General features: G+C 38.7%; 1 protein-coding gene across 3 annotated transcripts in view; it reads left to right on the top strand.

Moving 5' to 3' along the window:
• Positions 1-969: 969 nt before the first annotated feature.
• The window catches only part of LOC306851588 (serine/threonine-protein kinase D2-like), a 41,043-nt gene continuing 21,947 nt past the window's right edge, over positions 970-20,065 (top strand). Inside the window, exon 1 of one of the 3 annotated variants that reach the window (XM_079387950.1) lies at positions 970-1,854. In XM_079387950.1, coding sequence (XP_079244076.1) covers positions 1,528-1,854 — 327 coding nt within the window. In that variant the 5' untranslated portion in view covers positions 970-1,527. The remainder of the gene's footprint in view (positions 1,855-20,065) is intronic. The other 2 variants (XM_079387949.1, XM_079387951.1) reach the window with 2 other exon arrangements.

Below are 20,065 nucleotides of genomic sequence, written 5' to 3'. Positions count from 1 at the left end.
CATTCTTGTCTGGTCTGAACTCTTCTGTCTCTGAAAGTGCCTTTGATGTACAGAATGTTAATGTAACTAATACTGACCACATTTCCTGTCTGTCCTATCTATCTGGCTGTACATCTATCTATCTGTCTTTATATTCAGATAAAGTATTAAATTATGTAAACATACTCTTAGTATTGAAGTCAGAATGCAGTTCAGAATGTCCATTTATTAAAACTAAGCTGCAAAACGACTATGAACATTTATGTCTATATATATATATATATATATATATATATATACACACACACACAAACAACAGCACCCACATTTAAATGTCAACAATGCCTATATGCTAAATTTGACGTGTTTAGCAGAAAAGGGTAAAATGTAATGTCATTTGTCACAACAGCTTATTTAGATAAAGTAGCAAACACTTTATTTGTTTTGAGGTCTCAGAGTTTTATGATTAATGCAATGTTTTCTGTTATTACTTCATCAACTCAAAGGGAAACAATGCAGAATGCCTGATTTAAAATTGTTCTGGCTGTAGGATTGCACGTGGGTTGATCATTTAGCCATGTTTATGCCACACAGATCAGGTATTTGACTATCATTTAGGACATGTGGAAAAGGGGACTGGAGAAAGAGAGTAAGAATGAGTGACTCGGAAAAGAGTTCAAGTTAACGTGGGGCCCCCAGGCAAAAGAAAAAGAGGACTGATATGTTCCAGGGTGGGGGAGTAAACAAGGCAAACTGTTACACAAAGAGAAAGGCGTAAAAGTTGAGAGGGAGGGAAGAAGGTGTATGTCGAACTGGGAGGAGACCGAAGTGGATATGTATGATCTCACAGAGCCTCTCTTTTACTGCTCTCTCTCCTACTGATTGGCTGAGAGATCTGCCAGTCACAGCACTTCCTCCAGGGCTCTGCGAGGTTCAGACAGTAGGGAGGTGGAGGCAGGGGGAAGAGGGAGTGTCCTCAGTAGTTTTCTCACTGAGGCACAGCATACACAGCTCAACACGACAAGAAACTGAAACACAGTCTGACTTGCAAAGCAAGCCTAACCAGGAGCTCTCTCCGGCTTATTTCCTGTACTTGGAGGCCATCTTGAGTTGACGGACTTACTGCTATAGGTGTTTGTTTGCTTTTCTCATTTGTTACAGTTTCTTTTTTGTCCCCAGTGTGTTTCCTTGAAGTTTGGACGTTTTCCTCTTCAAAGCTGCTTTGGAGTTGTGAAGGAACAGGAAGCAGCAGGAGGAGGAGGAGGAGGAGAGGACGTTTAGTTTCAAAGCCAAACTTTATCTGCATTTCTCACCTGCTCCTTCTCTGGAAGGAAAGCTGTATAGAGGAGCTTTCTGTGAAAGGGAGGGCGAGAAGAAAGAAGAGCCACTTCCTGGTAAAGGATCAGTTGTTTTTAAGCTCTAGTAGACACGGGACACACAGCAAGGACGGCCACTATTGATGAGTGAGTGACTGCTAGTGTGTGTGTAGGTGAGTTTGCTGCCTCACACTACCCAGTCTTACCTCTTGACTGTCTTTGACTCTTCGGCATGGCCAACGTCAGTCCCTTCATGTCTCCGGGACCCATGTCCCAGGTCTTCTTTCCCCCGGGGGCTCCATCTCCACCTGGGTCAGTGGTGATGCAGCAGGGTACACCGGTTTCTGTCCATAACTCTCAAATCCCAGGGTTTCCTACAGTGGACATGGGGGTTGCCCCAGGTCCTGGCGGGGCATCTGGAATAACGTCTGGGCCTCCGGCACCAGCCGGTGTCTCCTTCATGATACAGATTGGGCTCACTAGAGAATCTGTGCTTCTACCCCAGACTGCAGACCTGGCCTACGTCAAACAAATTTCTTGCTCAATTGTGGATCAGAAGGTAAGCACCACCCTGTACGTTGTGCTTTGATGCTGTATGCACTAGCACTTTTGCACAGCTAAAAATAAAAAAGTTTTGAGATCTCAGAGGTTGTGTATAAAGTTCTGCAGAGTTTATGTTTGGATCTACAGCAGTTTATATTGGAAATTTAGTGGCTTACCTTCAGGTCTTTTAAAGTGATTTTGAATACACCCAGACTTCAAAGATTCTTCATTGTATTTTTTGATGATTTCATTAGAGCAAAAGGAGTCCTTTTTGTGATGTCAATTTTTCCCCAGTCCTTCCAATTGACAAAATGCATAACAAAAATATTTTGCACAGTGACCATAGAAATATGTGATGCATGCAGAGCACGCTGTGGTAAAGTATGGCAGCTCTTATCTCAGTGTCAGCAGTTCTTCACAGAAAAATCCCAGACTGATGTGTACATTGCCAATGAAGGCACACTGATATGTAAGCTCATGGAAGGTCATAAGAATAATAATAATAATAATAAAAAATGCATTAGTAAGTCCAAGCATTGCTGATTACATTGCCAAATGTCAAACCCTCCAGGTGGGCCATCTTACCTGAGTGAAGCCCTTGATGTAAAAATTAGATTCACTTAATATCTTAGTCTGGCACAGAATGTCCAGAACCCATTTCTGCAGTAATGGGACAAAAAAAAAACAGGCCATCCATTTCGTGACTGCCCTTACCTCAAATCTGCATTAGTACCCAACAACTGAGATTTTATCAGCCAGTCAGACTGTGAGATGATTTGATTATCAGATTTCCATGCTCTGGGCAATGACAAGGGTCATCTTAAAAAGGTTCATTAGGAAGAGTTTTTTTTTTCTCCCAGGAAGCATTTCAGTATCACTATACCATACTTTGTCCAATAGAGCTTTGCAGTCACTAGTGGACACTCAGGCTTGAGTTCTGCTAACCATGTGAAGGTGGATGTCTTGATCTGTTGCTATGAAGAGAACTTGTTTTAACATTGCCCCAGAAGGGAATCTACAAAATAATATAAATGTGATTTGGACTTGGGGAAACATTGACCATCATGTTTTTCCTATTAACTCACAAATCAGTTGATTACAACAAGTCCTTTGGATTGGGTGATTTGTGAGCTTGGATTTTGACTCCTTCCCTCATCTCCCCTTGGCGTCAGACAGAGTGAGTCACAGTGTTCCCTCTCTGTTTATTCAAATGGCTCCCTCTGTTCCATGGACACATTTTTCCATTCACTTGGACGGTAATGTGGCAGCATCACTCAGTTCCTCCCACTAGGTATTATTTATCCTCTTCTAGAACAAGTTTTCTTTTCCCTCAATCCCTAAAGAACTACAAAATTGTTCTGCCATCTATGTAATGCATAATTAAAACATCTATAGAGTACCAGGCTGTGGGCTGTCCCTTTTGTCCCTTGCCCAGCCTATTTTCCCTGCTGGTCCAACACGTAAGCAAGCCATTGTCCATGGGATAAAGAGGAGGAAATGAAGCCTGTTTCCTCCCAAAGTAGGAGGCCATGGTGTGTCCTCCGCCTCTGAACCGCTCCCTTTGGCTTCCTCCTGGAGTTTGTTTTCTTACTGCAGGTTCACAGACAATGCTGTTGCTTCCATCGCTGCACATCTCCATGCAACACACCTTTAAAGAGTTTAAGACTTTTTGGCCTACAGACAGATTTCTGCATGAGGTCTTAGGAGGAGTTTTGAATGTGGTTGGCAGCAAAATAGGTGTCTAGTGATACTATATATAGGCTTAAAATGAAACAAATGTTGAGGGTTATGTCGCATGTCGTCCCCTAGAGAGGAATGTGTGTGGTTTTATCTGGATCTCAGGAGGCGGAGCACTCCATCAATCTCCTGGCCATGTATTTTAGGTCTGGGGTGATGATAGTAGAAAGAGGGCAGATTTGAGGTTGTGTTTTCAGTGGTTTGGGGTAGAACAAATAGGCAAGTCCTCCTAAATATAATATGTAATTAAAATCACTGTTTGCAGCAAGCATGTGAGTCAGTTTATACTAAACAGTAGAAAGTTAAACAGTACAAAATCATATTTTTGACCTGTGTACCAAACGTTCATGCAGTGGACTGTAACCAGCGTTATTAAAACAAGGTAATGGATGGACATCTCATTTCCACCACGCTGTAGATCCATTCTAGATCATTAGATATCAGACTGTGAATCCCCATTCTTGAGGGAAGACAACTTTTAAGGACACTCCTGAAGAAATGTCAGCAGCTAGCGTAAAATCACTTCTTGTTTCTTACAAATGTGGCCACTGTAAAGCACACAGTGTCTGATATCAGGGGAGTCACAGGTAATTCTGCACCGTGCAACTCCCACATGCTATAGTCATCTCACTCCGGCTCATTTGCATGGCTACGGAGAGTCTTTGCATGGAAGGACCGTATTTCCTGGCAAATTTACCGCTGTGTGCTGGCCACCATTTGACTATTCAAAACACAACAGGAAATGAATGACAAAAGTGAAAAGAGAAAAGACAAGAAACGCAATCTTTGACTGTGTTTTGTTAGGGTTATTTTCTTAGCTGAGCTTAGAGCTGTTTTGCATTTTAATATTGAAGATTTAGATAAGAGTCGCTGGTCCTTAGATAAGAAGAAATCTGCTCAAGTTCTTCTTTGATTTGGTGTACAGTGAATGTTGTGTTCGATGTAAACAGACTGTTTTATATGTTATACACTGTTATTTTGTATTACTTTAACAATGTAAATCCATAGATAGTATGCAACAAATGAGAATTAGAAATAAAAAAAATAAAGATGATGTGGCAAATATATGAAAATGCCCCCCAATTACAACCCTGTTATAAGTGATAAGTTGACTTAACTTAAAAGAAATGAGTAAACCCCTTGCCTTAAAATTATCAAGTAAATAATAATTAAAAAATTAAGTTAAGTGAATTGTCAGGTTCACTTTTTTTTTAATTATTATTTACTTAATAATTTTAAGGAAACGGGTCTCCTCAATTTTTTTTTAAGTTAAGTCAACTTCTCACTTTTTACAGTGAAGATTATTTGATGTGAAATATATTTTTCTTGCCTGTGACACTTCAATTCAGCACCTAACAAAAACACATTTGCAGGTGTCAAATATAATGGGTTACTCAGTGGTACAGTACAGCGCCTGCGGCAGGTCGCTTTACTCAGACAGGATTTTCTGGCATACACATTTACACTTCTTTTGGAGTTTTCTCCATCATATAGGCCATTATGAAATCCAATATCCTTGTCCCTTATTTGTGCTATGATTTATAGCAGACTAAGTTTAGGCTGTGGAATATGTTTATGGTGTATAATGCAAACTTTGACAAAACAGCTTATGCTTTTAAGCCACACCAAAAAAGGTACTTTCATATTTCGAGTGTACTATGCAAATACCATTGTGTATGATGAATATGGCAGTCATTGACTACAATTGGTGTATGTCAAAGTACCATGATATTAGCATGTTGTACCAAGGAACAGCCACAGTGATTTTTTTTTTTTTTTTTTTTTTGTGTGTACAAATAATGTCAGTTTTATAATGCCTGGGCATATTAGCTTTCTTTGGTCAGTTCAAAAAGAGAAAACAAACAAGATAGGAACAAAACCAAACTTTTGTTTTATGTCGGGGGTGTGCCCAGATTACTCTTTCAGCATATTGGGCTCCCAATTATGAGGTCACAGATGGTTTCAGTTATCCGGGGCAGTTTGGTTTACCCACAGCACCACAGTTTCCACCAAAATACCAGTTAACATTGATTTTTAGTGCAATAAAACAGTGCAAACATTAATTTTTTATGAAATAGTAACTGGAATTTTACTAGAACGATACTTGCCTGTGCAAAAATAGTCATATTAGGGTGTTGTGGCTTTACTACTAGGCTGTACTAGGTGATATTCTTGAAAATTGTAGTGTTGATAAACAACATATTTAGGCCCTGTTTTTGATTTAGCATATCCATTAATTCTTAATAACTATGTTTATCTGGCGGGATGTTCACTCAGTTTAGCACATAGACACACAAACACTGTTTGCAAGGCCTTAATTCCACAGCTGGCACACCATTTGGTTTTGAAACGTGTTGTTTAATGCCGTGCTGCGAGTAAATCGGTACATAATTAATCCCATCAGGATTATATTCTTTTCAGACCAACCATGGTTTGCAATTGGTTTCTTTGGAAGAATGGAGATTTTGTATGGTAATACAAATCAAAGCAGCTTAACTCCGCCATGAAAAAAGCAGAAACAAGTGGAACGAGGTGTCAGACTCGCATGCGCTTGGATTGACTGTAATGTAGGACGGTGTGAACTTTAGGCGTGGGTGGAGTGTGCATGCGAATTTGGAGAAGGTGGAGCGGTGTGTGCATGTGCTATGCGTAAGAACGGAGGTTTTGTGTTGTGTGTTTCCAAGCCGGTTTGCTGCAGAAAGTTAAATGGGTGGGTTACCACAGTGGGTAAACACATGATCTCAGAGTGAGGAGAGAAGTCTGGTTCCAGTCACACTGGCAGACAAGTATTTGTGTGTGTTTTCAAATGCTGAGCGCCTTGTTATTGTCTTTAACAAAAGAAAGAATAAAAACCTGTAGTATTAGCATGTTTTTATGGACAAGCAATGAGGCATAACATTCAGTTGAGGTGTAATCATTCAGTACCATAGCATATCCCTTGTGAAAAAGTAGTACACTTTTAAAAGGAATAGATTTTATGCTTTTTAAGAAAAGATTACGAAAATAATATACTTAAGTGAAACCTGAGTATAATGTTTCCAGGTGGTGGAAAACTCAGCGTATTTCATTTCATTCATCGTCATATGTGCTCGTTCCTGTTGGTTTTGTTAATCTGGCAACCTGTGTGTACCTCAAGTCTGAGGAGGAGGGGCCGGGTGAAAAAACCCTTTCCAATATTTTGAATTTGGACTGCAATACTTAGTTCAACGACTAGGTGTCAATCCCACATACAGCACTTTTAAAGGATTAGTACACCCAAAAATTTAAATTCTGTCATTAATTACTCACCCTCATGTTGTTTCAGTCCCATAAGACCTTTGCTCGTCTTCGGAACACAAATTAAGATATGTCTGATGAAATCCGAGAGCTTTCTGACCCTGCTTAGACAGCAACGCAACTACCATGTTTTTACTACCGTAATTTTATGAAGCTACCAGTATTCTTTTTGTGTGCAAAAAAACAAAACAACCATAATGACTTTATTCAACAATTGCTTTTCTTTCGTGTCAGTCTTCATAAAATTACAGCTGAACCACTGATGACGCATGGACTATTTTAATGATGTTCTTACTACCTTTCTGGGCCTTGAACGTGTCAGTTACATTGCTGTCTATGCAGGGTCAGAAAGCTCTCGGATTTCATCAAACTATCTTAATTTGTGTTTTGAAAGATGAACAAATGTCTTTCGCGTTTGGAACAACATGAGGGTGAGTAATTAATGAAAGAATCTTCATTTTTGGGTGAACTATCCCTTTAAGTACATCTTTATATGTAATTTCATATTTACTTCTATTGTCTTTGAAATATGGTTAATATGTAGTACTGCTGAATGTACGAACTAGGTATTTATGGTAAACTAAAATATATTTTAGTGTTATTTCATTTGGGCATTAGAAATGATGAATTTGCAGTCTATGAATTTACATTTATATTAGGCTATATAAATATACAGTATTAATCAAATAACAATAAAGTTACAATTATAGTCAAGTACTTGTACTTTAGTATGTTAGTCAACGCATGACAAAAGAGTATTAAAGCATAAACATATACTTTTACTATATGTGATACACTAAACTATACATACAGTAATACTTTTAAGATTTGACATGCACATTCAATATAATTTAGCACACGTCTTTTTCACATGGGCTATTAAAGTACCATAGTATAAGCACAATAAGAGTATTTCAGATTTGATTTCACGTCAACTGATTCATTTTGTTGAATCAGTCACAAACTCCTTCAAAAGTTCTAAAATAATCGTATGAATTTATTGAAACACTAATAGGAGCCAATTCTTTTTAATGACCCGATCACAAAGGCTAGCTGGAAACAGTCTATGAATCAGCTCCCTCAAAAGAATCATTCATAGAATCATTTAATAATTGGAATTGTAAAACTATTAAATTCTCATCCCTATATCCATTTCTATTCATTTCTATTTTCTCTGTTCAAAGTAATAAGGTCCTGAATTGTTGGGGGCTCTGGGGATCAATGTGGCATTCCTATTGGCTTACCTGCTTCATCATACTAACTCCTGGGCCACAAAAGCCCATTTCAGCACAGTGGAGCACAAACTCCATTTAGTCCCCTGGCTGAGTCCCCTCCGCCCTCTTCTCCCCTTCGCTTGCCAACCATGCCTCTCATGTTACTGTTTGCTTGAATAAAAAAAGGCTGCTTTGTTTTCCAAGCCCTTGCCTCAGCCCCAGGCAGCACACAGAAGTTTGTGGGCTTAATGAAATCACTGTGTGTGTGTGTCTGCACTGCAGTGTGTGTGATTTCTGCGTCTAAATCCAAAATGTTGAGTTCAGAAGGTTGACTGCTCTGGTCCCACTTTCAGGGGCTGTTGTTTTTGTTGTTGCTGCTGTGCATTTGAAAAGATGCCTTGCTTCAAATTCACTTTGTCAATGTTAAATACAACAAAATTGGTGACTGTACTTAATATTCAACCTCTGCTCACAGTATTTGTTATGCTGTTGCTCATGACAGAACATAATTTTGACTCGTCCCTCGGTTACAAAAACAAAACTTGTTAACAGTAACACTGAAAGAGTTTATCAGCCATTTACACATGGAAAAAATTATATAGATTTCAGTTTTCACTCAAAAACTGAGAGTAAATTTCACAAATATTTATAAAGAAACGGCAAGTAACACATTGAATTAAATGCGAAATTTTGAAGTATAGGAAAATATCAGAAAAATTGCAGAAAAAGTATTTTCTTGTAAAACAATCTACAATAATCTGTTATATTTATCTGTTTTTATACAGTGTAGAAGGGTTTAAAAGCAAAAAAAAAAAAAACCTGCCTTGTATATTTTTGTTAATGCAAAATGTGGTATATTTTGTCCGAATTGTCTTTTTGCTTATCTAGACGACTTCTGGTTATGCATTCGCAGCATAATCTCCTGTAACTTGAATTTGTTCCATGGATAAAAATCATTAAAACATGTAGTTATGTCTCTTCATGAAAAAAAAAAAAAAGTACCGGGTTTACTGGTTTTAATAGCCATGAGATCATTTTTGACATAACTCTGTGACCTGGGTTTGTAAGCAAATCTATCACGCTAAATTTAGCATGTATAAACTATACAGTAATGGTGTATTTTTAATAGTTTTCCAACTCCCACTTAGACGTCCATAGTAAATGCTTTATGTGTCAACACGGGTTTTGTTGGTTTTTATAAATCGAGACAAGTCAAAATAATATCCGTGGTGACTGACAGCATGCCACAGATGCTATTGTTATAATTTCATTTAACCTAGAATATAGAGTTAAATTTGGTCTACATAAACAGTCTGGTTTATTTTAGTTGTGGTGCTCATGTGAGTGATACTGTACATGCAACATTTTTATTTAAACTATTTTGTATTAATTATTAAAAAAATGTTAATACACAATCAAATTTAAGAAGGTACTTACTTGATACTAGGCCTATATCAATGATTTTGGAATGCTACAGCAGAAATGTGACGGCGCTGTTAGTATGGAAGTATCATTGGTATTTGTCCTGCAGGCTGTCGTGCTCTACATAAGGGCTCTAGCCATGTGTGGAATGTAAATTTGGCTTTTACACCCTTTTCCATGACACAGATGTTAACCTTTGTTATTATACCTGTGTTATCAACTCGTGACTAAAGGGAAAGTCGTCTTACACCACATATACAACATGATTGCATGGGGCTGACGCAAGAACATTATACAAAGAAAATAGTTGACTTAGTACCTCCACAGACTTTCCTTCCTTGCCCTCTTGAACTTGTGAGATCACAAACAGGAAGACAGGCTCTTAACCCTTATAGTCTACATAAACATCACATAATTTCACAGTCTTGCCCTTTTCTCTTCTCGTAAGTTTATAAGAATGAAGATTCAATGCAATGGTTTTGACGAACACAATTTTCTCCTGTCTTGTCGTATTTCCTGCTAAAATAAGTTGGGGTGGCACTTATTGAAGGGATCTTTTTATTTCGCGCTAATAGCCTTTAGCTTACAGCTTCTCAAAAACATCATATACTACATGCTATTGCTAGTCCTTTGCAGTTTCGAGAGATTTGAAAGAATTATTTTACATTCCAGAGAGCATTTGATCAGACAAGTAGTCTAATTTTTACATGTGTAAGTTCTATGTTTTGCATAAATTTCCTATAAGTTTGTTTTGTCATGTTTTTTAGTTAGCATATAGCTAACTAATTGCTAATAATGCTAAATAGGCTTATAGCTGAACTAAAAGCCACAAAACCTTGATTTATGGTATCTTTAATTGCTTTTGCTTCCTTATGAGACAATGTACTTGTAGCTCACCTTGTAAAAAAGAAAAGAAGCTGCACACTTTGTATAAAAAGAGTGCTGTCACACTCTCTCCCGGCACTGGAGGGCACTTGCGAGGAGCCGGCACTGGAGGACACTTGTCCTTCTCTGGCGGGCTTGCCATATTCTCTGCAGGCGGGCTTGCCATATTCTCTGCAGGCGGGCTTGCCATATTCTCTGCAGGCGGGCTTGCCATATTCTCTGCAGGCGAGCTTTCCATCCTTTCCGCTGATGGGCTTGAGGGAGCCGCGAACGGCGGCGGGTTCGGGAGAGCCACGGGCGGCGGCTGGCATGGGAAAGCCGCAGACGGCGGCGGGCATAGGAGAGCCGCGGATGGCGGCTGGCTGGTTCTGGCTCGGGCCCAGATGCTTCCCAGACACCGGTAGATCCCTTCTCTCCAACACAATCCTGTGGTCTCTGGGAGGTCCATAGGGTGGTGGTAACAGGCCCTGAGCCGAAACAGGTGGAGGATGGTCACGTCGTGCAGCTCCGTCACCTTGGCGAGCCCACAGAACTCCCCGGCATACTCCACGAAGGGGAGATCGCGTTGGATAAGGACGAGGAGGCGGGCGGTGAACTCCATCACCGCGGAGGGGGAAAAAACAAGAAAAACAAAAACTTCTCAAAAAACGGAAAACAAAACGAGGGAGGTGAAGTGCCGCTTACTTTGGGTTTGGTCCGGTCTTCTGTCACACTCTGTCCCGGAACAGGGAAATGCGGAGACGAGGAACTTCTTACACTTAGAATTTTATTTAGAACTCAGGGATCACAGGAGACACGGATGAAGACGATCAGACCGGACACAGAGGCAGGGAAACACAGGGCTTATGAACACAGGGAAATCAAACGAGGAAGAACAAAAACAGGTGAGGAGTAATTAAACACAGGGCTGGGGACAAATGAACTAATGAGAGCAAACGAGGACAGGAACAGGAACTAACCAAATATGGGCACGAGAGGAAGGGGAAACAAGACACAGGACTGACAAGTGCTTATGTATATAATATATTTTAAAATAATATACTTAAGTGCAAAATTTATGTAATGTTTCCTTGCATGTTACTTGCAATTACATGTAAATGAATTATGTATTATAGTTTAATTTATATTACATTTTTAATTTATATTAAATAGTTAAAGCAATTTTGGGCCACTTAAGTAGGCTATATATTTATATATGATTTCATAATTACTTATATTGTCTTTGAAATATGGTTAAAGCATACTGTCGAATGTACTGACAAGCATTATGGTAAAATAAAATATACTTTAATGTCTTTTTCATTAAAATTTGCAATGTATTAAAAAAATAATTACACATTTGTAATGATGAAGGTGCAATTTGGTATATTTCTATTAACTTGATATAGTGTTCTATTACATTACAGTTAAATTTATAATCAACATGCTTAAGTTTGATAGTCTAAATAAGTGTACTTTAAAGCATGACACAAGTCTATTGAACACAATTTGAAATATATTTTAAAGTAAAACCTTTAATTTGATATTATTACAAAATGCAGTTTTTAAGTGTATAGTCCAGTTAAATCCTGAAAGTGTATTCTATGCAGCTGTTTAATTTGATTAATATTATATCATATGCAAACACAGTATGTTTGTTTGTTTTAATTATACTTTTAAGTTTTGAAGTACACTACAAGAGCACATTCAATACAGTTAAGTAACACTTCCTTTTCACAAGGCACTACCTTGATAGTGGTTCAGATTTGCATAGCAAAGAACTCCTTTAGTTTGTTGTGTTTTAGTATATGCAATAGGGGACTATCCGTTGCACAAGTGGAACAGGGTGGAGGAATACAAGAAAAGAGTTAACCTAGAAGAGCCAGGCTCAGTAGAATAGAATCTTTTTTCCTATTATGCTCCGACTGACCTCAGCGTTGTGTTTGTTGTTGTGAATCAGCTGCTGACATCACCCGTTGCGTCATCTCGTGCGACGGGGAATTCTCATTCACTCTTGTCACTCAAGTTGTCACGCAAAAAAAACCTTGCCATTTCTGATATGTTTCTCAGCTTGCAGTGTCCTATGACATCACACAACCTAAAAATAACCCAACTAGCTAAAAGCATTTGTTCCATCACGCACAAACACAATGGCTGGTGAAATTGCCACACTGAGCCAAGCAGTTGTTGGCTACTAATGAGTGTAGCGTGTTGACGTATTTACGCCACAATTGCCATGGCACCGTTTCATTTAACATCAATATCTGCCAAAATCCCTGGGAAGTTTTTATTTTAGCTTGTAACATACGACTATTTCAAAGGTGATGACGGTGGAAGGCTTAAGAAGTTGCTGCCAAGGGTGTTGTCTCAAACATTATTACGTTGTATTGCGTTATTTTTATTGTTATTTCAAAGAATTTTTATTGTTGTTTTAAAGAGAAGCCTTTTTACTATGTCTTTTCCGAGTGATGTTTGCAACATTGTTAAAACATTTCCATGCCTGACCTCCAATTCCTATAAACATTAAGCCACAGTCCAGTGTCTGTCATTCATTTAACTTTATAACGTCACAATGAAATGCTTATGAAAGAACTGGTTTTGAGAGGGTTATCTTTGTGAAATGGTAAGTGTATAAACTGTACTGATTGGAAACAAAACCAGTATGTTGCAAACAATCGGGCATTGTTCCTAATATTCATTCAATCCGGTCTGCCACTTTACACAATCTCCTTTTGCTTCATACATACCCTTGTGAAAAAGAACTAGCCAACACTATAGTGTATTTCTAAATAGAGTACTTATTGAAATATGTACATACACACACATATGTATGTGTGTGTGTGTATATGTATGTATATATATATATATATACACACACACACACATGTATGTATGTACATACATATATTACACACACACACACATATATATATATATATATATATATATATATATATATATATCCTTCGTCACATATATATATATATCCCTCTCCTCACATACATATATACACATATATATATCCCTCTCCTTCGTCTCCGCTGGTCCCGTCCAGCTCTCCGTCGTCTCCGCTGGTTCCGTCCAGCTCTGCGCTTCCAGAGCACCTCCAAGAGTCCGCGCTTCCAGAGCGCCCCCAAGAGTCCGTGCTTCCAGAGCACCTCCAAGAGTCCGCGCTTCCAGAGCGCCCCCAAGAGTCCGCGTTTCCAGAGCGCCCACCATAGCCTTCTCCTCCTGAACTGCTCCCAGAGGGGAACTTCCCCAAGAAAATATTTTTTTTGGGGGGGGCATATAGTCACTGCCTGTGTGGCCGGGCCAAAGGCCAAGGCCACGGAGTCCCCTGATCCGCCATGGCCTCCCGAGTCCATTGATCAAATAGATACTGATCCGCCATGGCTCCCGGAATCCCCGGACCCGCCCTGGCCTCCCGAGGCTCCTGATCCGCCATGGCTCCCGGAATCCCCGGACCCGCCCTGGCCTCCCGAGGCTCCTGATCCGCCATGGCTCCCGGAATCCCTGGACTCGCCATGGCCTCCCGAGTCCCCAGATCCGCCCTGGCCTCCTGAGTCTCCTGATCCGCCATGGCTTTCACCCAAATGTCACCTACTGTAGATCCAGCTCAGAATATCACAAAATCTGGGTCAGTAATTATGACGTCATCTACCTTGCTTGTTTATTTGCTTTATATTGTTCGGCTGTAGTGATAATTACCATGCAAATAGTATCTTTAGCAATTATTTTGCCATCTGAGAAGGTCATATAAGCACTCACAGCTTCTGGCATGACTCGGTGGTTGAGTCTATGTTACAACTGATCAGTGACGTCTGTGTAATAGCATATTCAGGCCTTGTGTTTGGAAAGAGCTTTGTTTTTGTTCACTGATAGACTGAAAGATACTATTGAAAATAAGTTTGCGTTTGAACATCTCATAACAGATTTAATATCTTCCGTTTAATCTGCTTGTGGCATTTGAAGCTGCATGTTCAAAGTACATTTATCTACGTCCTCTAGATACATTTAAACCGCACCGTCAAAGGAGCACATCTCACTTTATTGACTGTAGTGCCTCAAAGAGCTTTATACATGCAGGTTTCACATTTGACTTCAGTGCTGTTTTTAGGGCCACATGAACTCATTTTCAAATAAAGCAGCAGTGCTGGGCATGAAAAGCCACTTAAACTGTCTGTGTGTACTGTAAACTCTAGATATATCGAAAGGAAATGGTGGTGATGATGAAAAGCGGAACTTGCATCTATTAGTTCATGTTTCGCTGTTCTCTGTTGCTATTTTGGAGTCAGATTCTCATGCTGTCACACAGTTTGGCGGCCATGTAGTTTTTTTACACAGCCACACCTTTTCTTTCACCTTCTGTAATGTAGAGGGACTCAACATTGGGGTCACGGCCTCAGAGATGGACAGTATATTTTGCTGTGCAGTGTTTACTGATTTTAATAAAATTAATGCAAGAATAACTTTTTATATTATTAGTAATAATCTACGTAAAACAAATAAAAAAAATCTGGACTGAAGCAACTTAGGTTTACTTGATTATCTATACATACATACATATACATATACATACATAAAAGATATATTATTTTTTTATATATGTTCGGCGTATATGTATAACACACACTGCCCTGCAAAAGTTTGGAAACGGCCTAGAAAAGTGGGGTTTTGGACAATATTGGCATGAATCCTTTTTAATTTGTGATAATTTTGCACTGATAAGGGACAACACAAACTACGAAAACATATTGTATTAGATAAACAGTTTATACATAGAAAAAACTTCACCATTAGCAGCTATTACAGCTCTGCATAATCTGTCAGTTTATTCAAACGTTGACTTTGAATTGGCAATCAATTGCTGAAGCTACAGTATTAAGGTGTGCTGACCCAAAACTCTTTTATAAACATGGGCCAAGTTTAAACCAGTAACCAGGCATCACAGCTGGCAAAGGGGCATGTCTGACTTTGACATGTATATATTGCCATTATTATGTTTTATTGCTGGTCTTCAATGATAATGTCAAGTTACTTTAATGTATTTGCACAAAACAATTATAAGGATATACTTTTGGAGGTCAGTGTGTGTTTTAGTATATATATATATTAAATAAACTGAATATAACATATTTGGAATAAATTATATTTTAAAGTATATCAAAATAAAGATAACTTTTTAATTTTAAACTGCAATGATATTTCACTTTTTTTCTGCATTTTGATCAAATAGATACAGTCTTGTTGTAAATTCTATATATAAATTCTAATATTTCATATGCCAGGATATATAGGGTTCATAAAGCTTTTCTTGCACTTTATATATTTTGAAATGTAGGCTACAATGTAAATATGAGATGGGTTCTAGAATAAAACCATCTTTTTTATGGCTAGTGTGAATCATTCTTAACACAAAAGCATAAAAGACCAAAATAGTCTAATCCTATGTTGCCATGATATGAGTCTCTCTGAGTCTCGCTGGTTTCACACTGTCTCTAAACTACGGTGGCCGAGAGAGCTCAACGCGCTGCAACTTCAGAAAACACATGTAAATAGACAAAGCACAAGCAAATCAAGAAAACATCTTTATCGGTTTGACAGCAGGTGGTGCAAATGCTCACAACACAACCAAATAAAGAAACGATTAAACGATTAAAAAAACAACTCGTCAATTTGACGACACACACGCTGCAAATGCTCACAATACAACCAAATACATTTTATTTGCAGTGCGTTACTTTTTTTTGGTTGTGTTGTGAGCATTTGCAGCGTGTGTGTTGTCAAATTGACGAAAGTTGTTTTTTTAATTTGCAGGTGTTTTTTTTCTATTTGCAGCGCATTTCTTTGTTTGGTTGTGTTGTGAACATTTGCAGCGTGTGTGTTGTCAAATTGAGGAAGATGTTTTCTTTATTTGCAGTGCGTCTTGGCCAGCGTACTAAACACTATATAGCAGGTCTTAGAGATCTGAATTGGAGCAATGGGCATTTCCATTACAATTAGTTGATGTTTGGATAGCACACAAAGGACAATCTGAGGAAAAAGTGACTTCTTGTTCCATTATTAAGGAGTTTGTTCGGTAAGAACGAGGCCTTGACGTGTGGGAATAATAACAGACTGAAGTGGGTCATGGTGTTGCAACCATTCATTCTAAAACTGCTGTGGCCAAACTGTGTTCACATTCTCCATATTGTTAGACAGACAGATTATTATTACTAGTTTATGTATTATTATTAGTGTCAAAAGACTGGAACTTTCATGTGTTCATGTGTTGCAACTTTCATGACTGGAACTTTTCAAGTGTTCCAGCATGTGCATTTTCTCAACAGAGACGAGATATTATGAGAGACAAGATGCAAAACATTGACAATCAAATCATTTTGCATAAAAATATCTACATATCTAAATTATATACAGTACATAAAATGTATATACAGTTTTTTATTATTAATTATCATTACAGCTTAAATATATGCTTTACTGTCTGAGCTACTGAAAAAAAGCTGGTCGTATCAGCTGTGCAGTTTATTTGATACTACATTTTTATTAGAGAAGCTGTTGCCAAGTTCAGTTCAAATCCCTGGAGCGCACTGGGGATCACCCTTTATTGGCACTTGATATGTAACACGAGGAGGGAAAATACATGTCACACTTGGAAGTGCATATAAATGTCACTCATCTTTATTGCTTTCAGTCAGACAAGAGATTTCCAATATTACATGTAAAGCAGGGCAATAGCTATTTATAGCATGTGGGTTTTTTATGTCAGCGTACTCATGTCTGATGAGACAAGATAGGGTTAAAGTCCTGACGGATGTTGTGAAAGGTGTTTGTGTAGACTGCCACTGTGTTGTCGAGAAGAGAAGAGAAGAGAAGAGAAGAGAAGAGAAGAGAAGAGAAGAGAAGAGAAGAGAAGAGAAGAGAAGAGAAGAGAAGAGAAGAGAAGAGAAGAGAAGGGGGCAATGGTTTCCATAATTCATCAGAGTCATAATGGGCGCAGCCGCCTGAGACCATGCGAGAAACATGATCCAAGTCAACACAAAGCACCCTTAGAAACACTGCACTGTCTCCAAGCAAAGCCCAGGGAATGGCAGATATGATTGCACCACCGTCTATTGTTTGTGCCACTGTGCAAACATGCATAGGAACAATTGAGGATACATATGTAGCCGAGCAATTTGTGGTCGACAGTTTGCTCTACGGTCCATTTACTGTAAAATGTCAGGAAAAACTTTTTTTGCACTCAGTTTAATTGACAGATAAAATGAGCGCTGGGTTTATACAAAGTAGTAAGTAGCAAGTGCTTGTTGTAGCTAGTTTTAATATACAGGCAATTGTATGACTCATATTTGAGTGTCTTATTTTAGACCAGCAAAGTGCATACTTCATTTATTATGTGACATTGAAAATGTTGTTTGATATAGAAATATAAATTTGCAGAAATGTTACCCCTCAGACATGGTTTTCAAATTAGTGTTATTTGTTTATATAACATGGGCAAACCTCTTCAATTCACTTAACATGCTGTTTTCCATTTGTATGATTATTTGTCAGGACATTTGATTGTATTGCTGTCATTTTGGTCCTTTTTCATTTAAATGTTAAGTCCATTCTCCATTCCAGAGCTCCCAACTACCAGTGATGTGTATAAATTCCATGTGATGTAAACTGACATTATTTTTAACTCCATTAACCTTGCAAACATAAAAATCCAGTAATAGTTCTTTGTCAAAAGTGCTTATTGGCGCAGCCCCATACTTTCATCCAATCAGATCAGAGCTTGTCATGTTTGTATAAAATATGCATAAGGCGGTCATTGAACAATCTGAGACCGAGTAATAGATAACAGTTTTATACTATTGCAGAAGAGAAATAGCTGTTTGACTCATAAGCCACTAAAGCAGTTTCATTAATTGCAGACAGATTCTGAACAGACTTTGCCCAGTTTAGCAAGCGCCTCAAACCACTGTGTGACTGTTTTCGCCCAAGGCCGCCTGCTGCTGTCAAGCATGTTTAGAGGTTGGTTAGAAGTTGTGGTAGCAGGCCGGGTGTGGACTATAATCTTTGGCAGCAGCTCAAGCCTCTGGAAATAGACAAGATGGAGGGTTGTTGACTTTCTTGTGGAAGCTTCAGGGAGAGGGAGGGAGTATTTAGAGCGGAAGGCCACGGACCAGGGTCCGTCTCTTCCTTTGGATGAGGTGGAGGTTAGCCACATGTGCTCTGAAAGGAACACATGGGAATCCTTAGGCGGTGGGAAAAACAGGAACTGGGTGGAAAGGTGTTGTTTTGGGTATGGAGTGTAGTAATTCTCTATATTCTTTCTCTTTCCTTTTGTCTCAGTTTGTCTCTTCCTGTCGTCTCTCTGATGTCGTGTCTGGGTTTTCTGTTCTCACACTCCGAGCTGTTGCACTATAAATGGCTTTCCATGCTCGTATCACAACATCAGCATGATCTTTCTTTAAAACCCCATATACTCAATTTGGTGCTCCTGTCAAGTCACATCACCTTTATTTATATAGCACTTCATACAACAGATTTCCTTAAAACAAGCGGCTTTAGAATATTAAACATGAAATAAGTCACTTTCAATTAGAATTACAACTTCAATTTCTACTGTAAAACAGCTTTCCAGTTTGTCCACATATTTACTTCTGGCTGGTGGAATAATCTTCCCACCCCTATCGGGAATGCTGGATCCCTGTCAATCTTCAAGCAACAACTGAAAACTCATCTCTTTCAGCAGTACTTGACTTCATCCTAAACTCAAAAAAAAAAAAAACGTACTCTTTCCCTCTATCTTTATCACCCTCCCTTACTAGCTTGTACTTATTTGAACAATGACTGAGACTTGGTGTTACGAGCACTTCCTCTGTCTGATTGCCTCTTCAAGATGAATCGCTTTTTGTATTCCCCAATTGTAAGTCGCTTTGGATAAAAGCGTCTGCCAAATGACTACGTGTAAATGTAAATTTACTTGTATCTGACTTCAATGAAACAGAATGAACCAATGAACCAAGTATGTGGGAGCTACAGAGCCAAACCTATTACACGTTACCTATAACGTAACCACCATGGCCCAAAGGTTAAAAGGTGTTTATCAGCCGAAGCAAGGTTTTCCGGAAAGTTTGCAAGCTGTTTCAAACTACCAAAATTAATGGCAAACAAACTTCAGTTATGACATAAGTTTGTTTGAATTTACATCACACTCATTCGTTCTTTGATTCCCGGACACGTCCTGGCCAGGATTTCTATATTGCCGAAAATATCCAGGTTTTGTCTTTATTATACTTGCTGAAGGTGGTGATCAAATAGTAGCTTGACCAATAACTTGCAGGAATTGTATATAATTGACCAATCGTGGCGTGTGAGAAGATGGGATCTACAGAGAACGGTCAAAGTGATGCAAATACGCATACATATAACCTTTTTCCTACCTATTACATAATCACCATGGACCAGTGGTAGTTTAAAAGTGTTTTCTAGCCACAGTGAACTTTTCTGTAAAGTCTGCTTTATCAAGCTGTTTGAACTCCAGAAACAACCTCTAAAAAAGGGGTCTCCAACCCTGCTTCTGGAGAGCTGCCATCCTGAGGAATTCAGCTCCAACCCCAATCAAATTACTTGAACCAGATAAACAAGGTGTTCACAGGTACTTGATAATTACAGGCAGGTGTTTTGCAGCAGTGTTTGAATTGAAGTCTAGAAGATGGTAAC

Source organism: Barbus barbus (genome assembly GCF_936440315.1).
Source record: "Barbus barbus genome assembly, chromosome: 31".
Taxonomy (NCBI): domain Eukaryota; kingdom Metazoa; phylum Chordata; class Actinopteri; order Cypriniformes; family Cyprinidae; genus Barbus; species Barbus barbus.
This window is presented reverse-complemented; position numbering and strand designations above follow the sequence as displayed.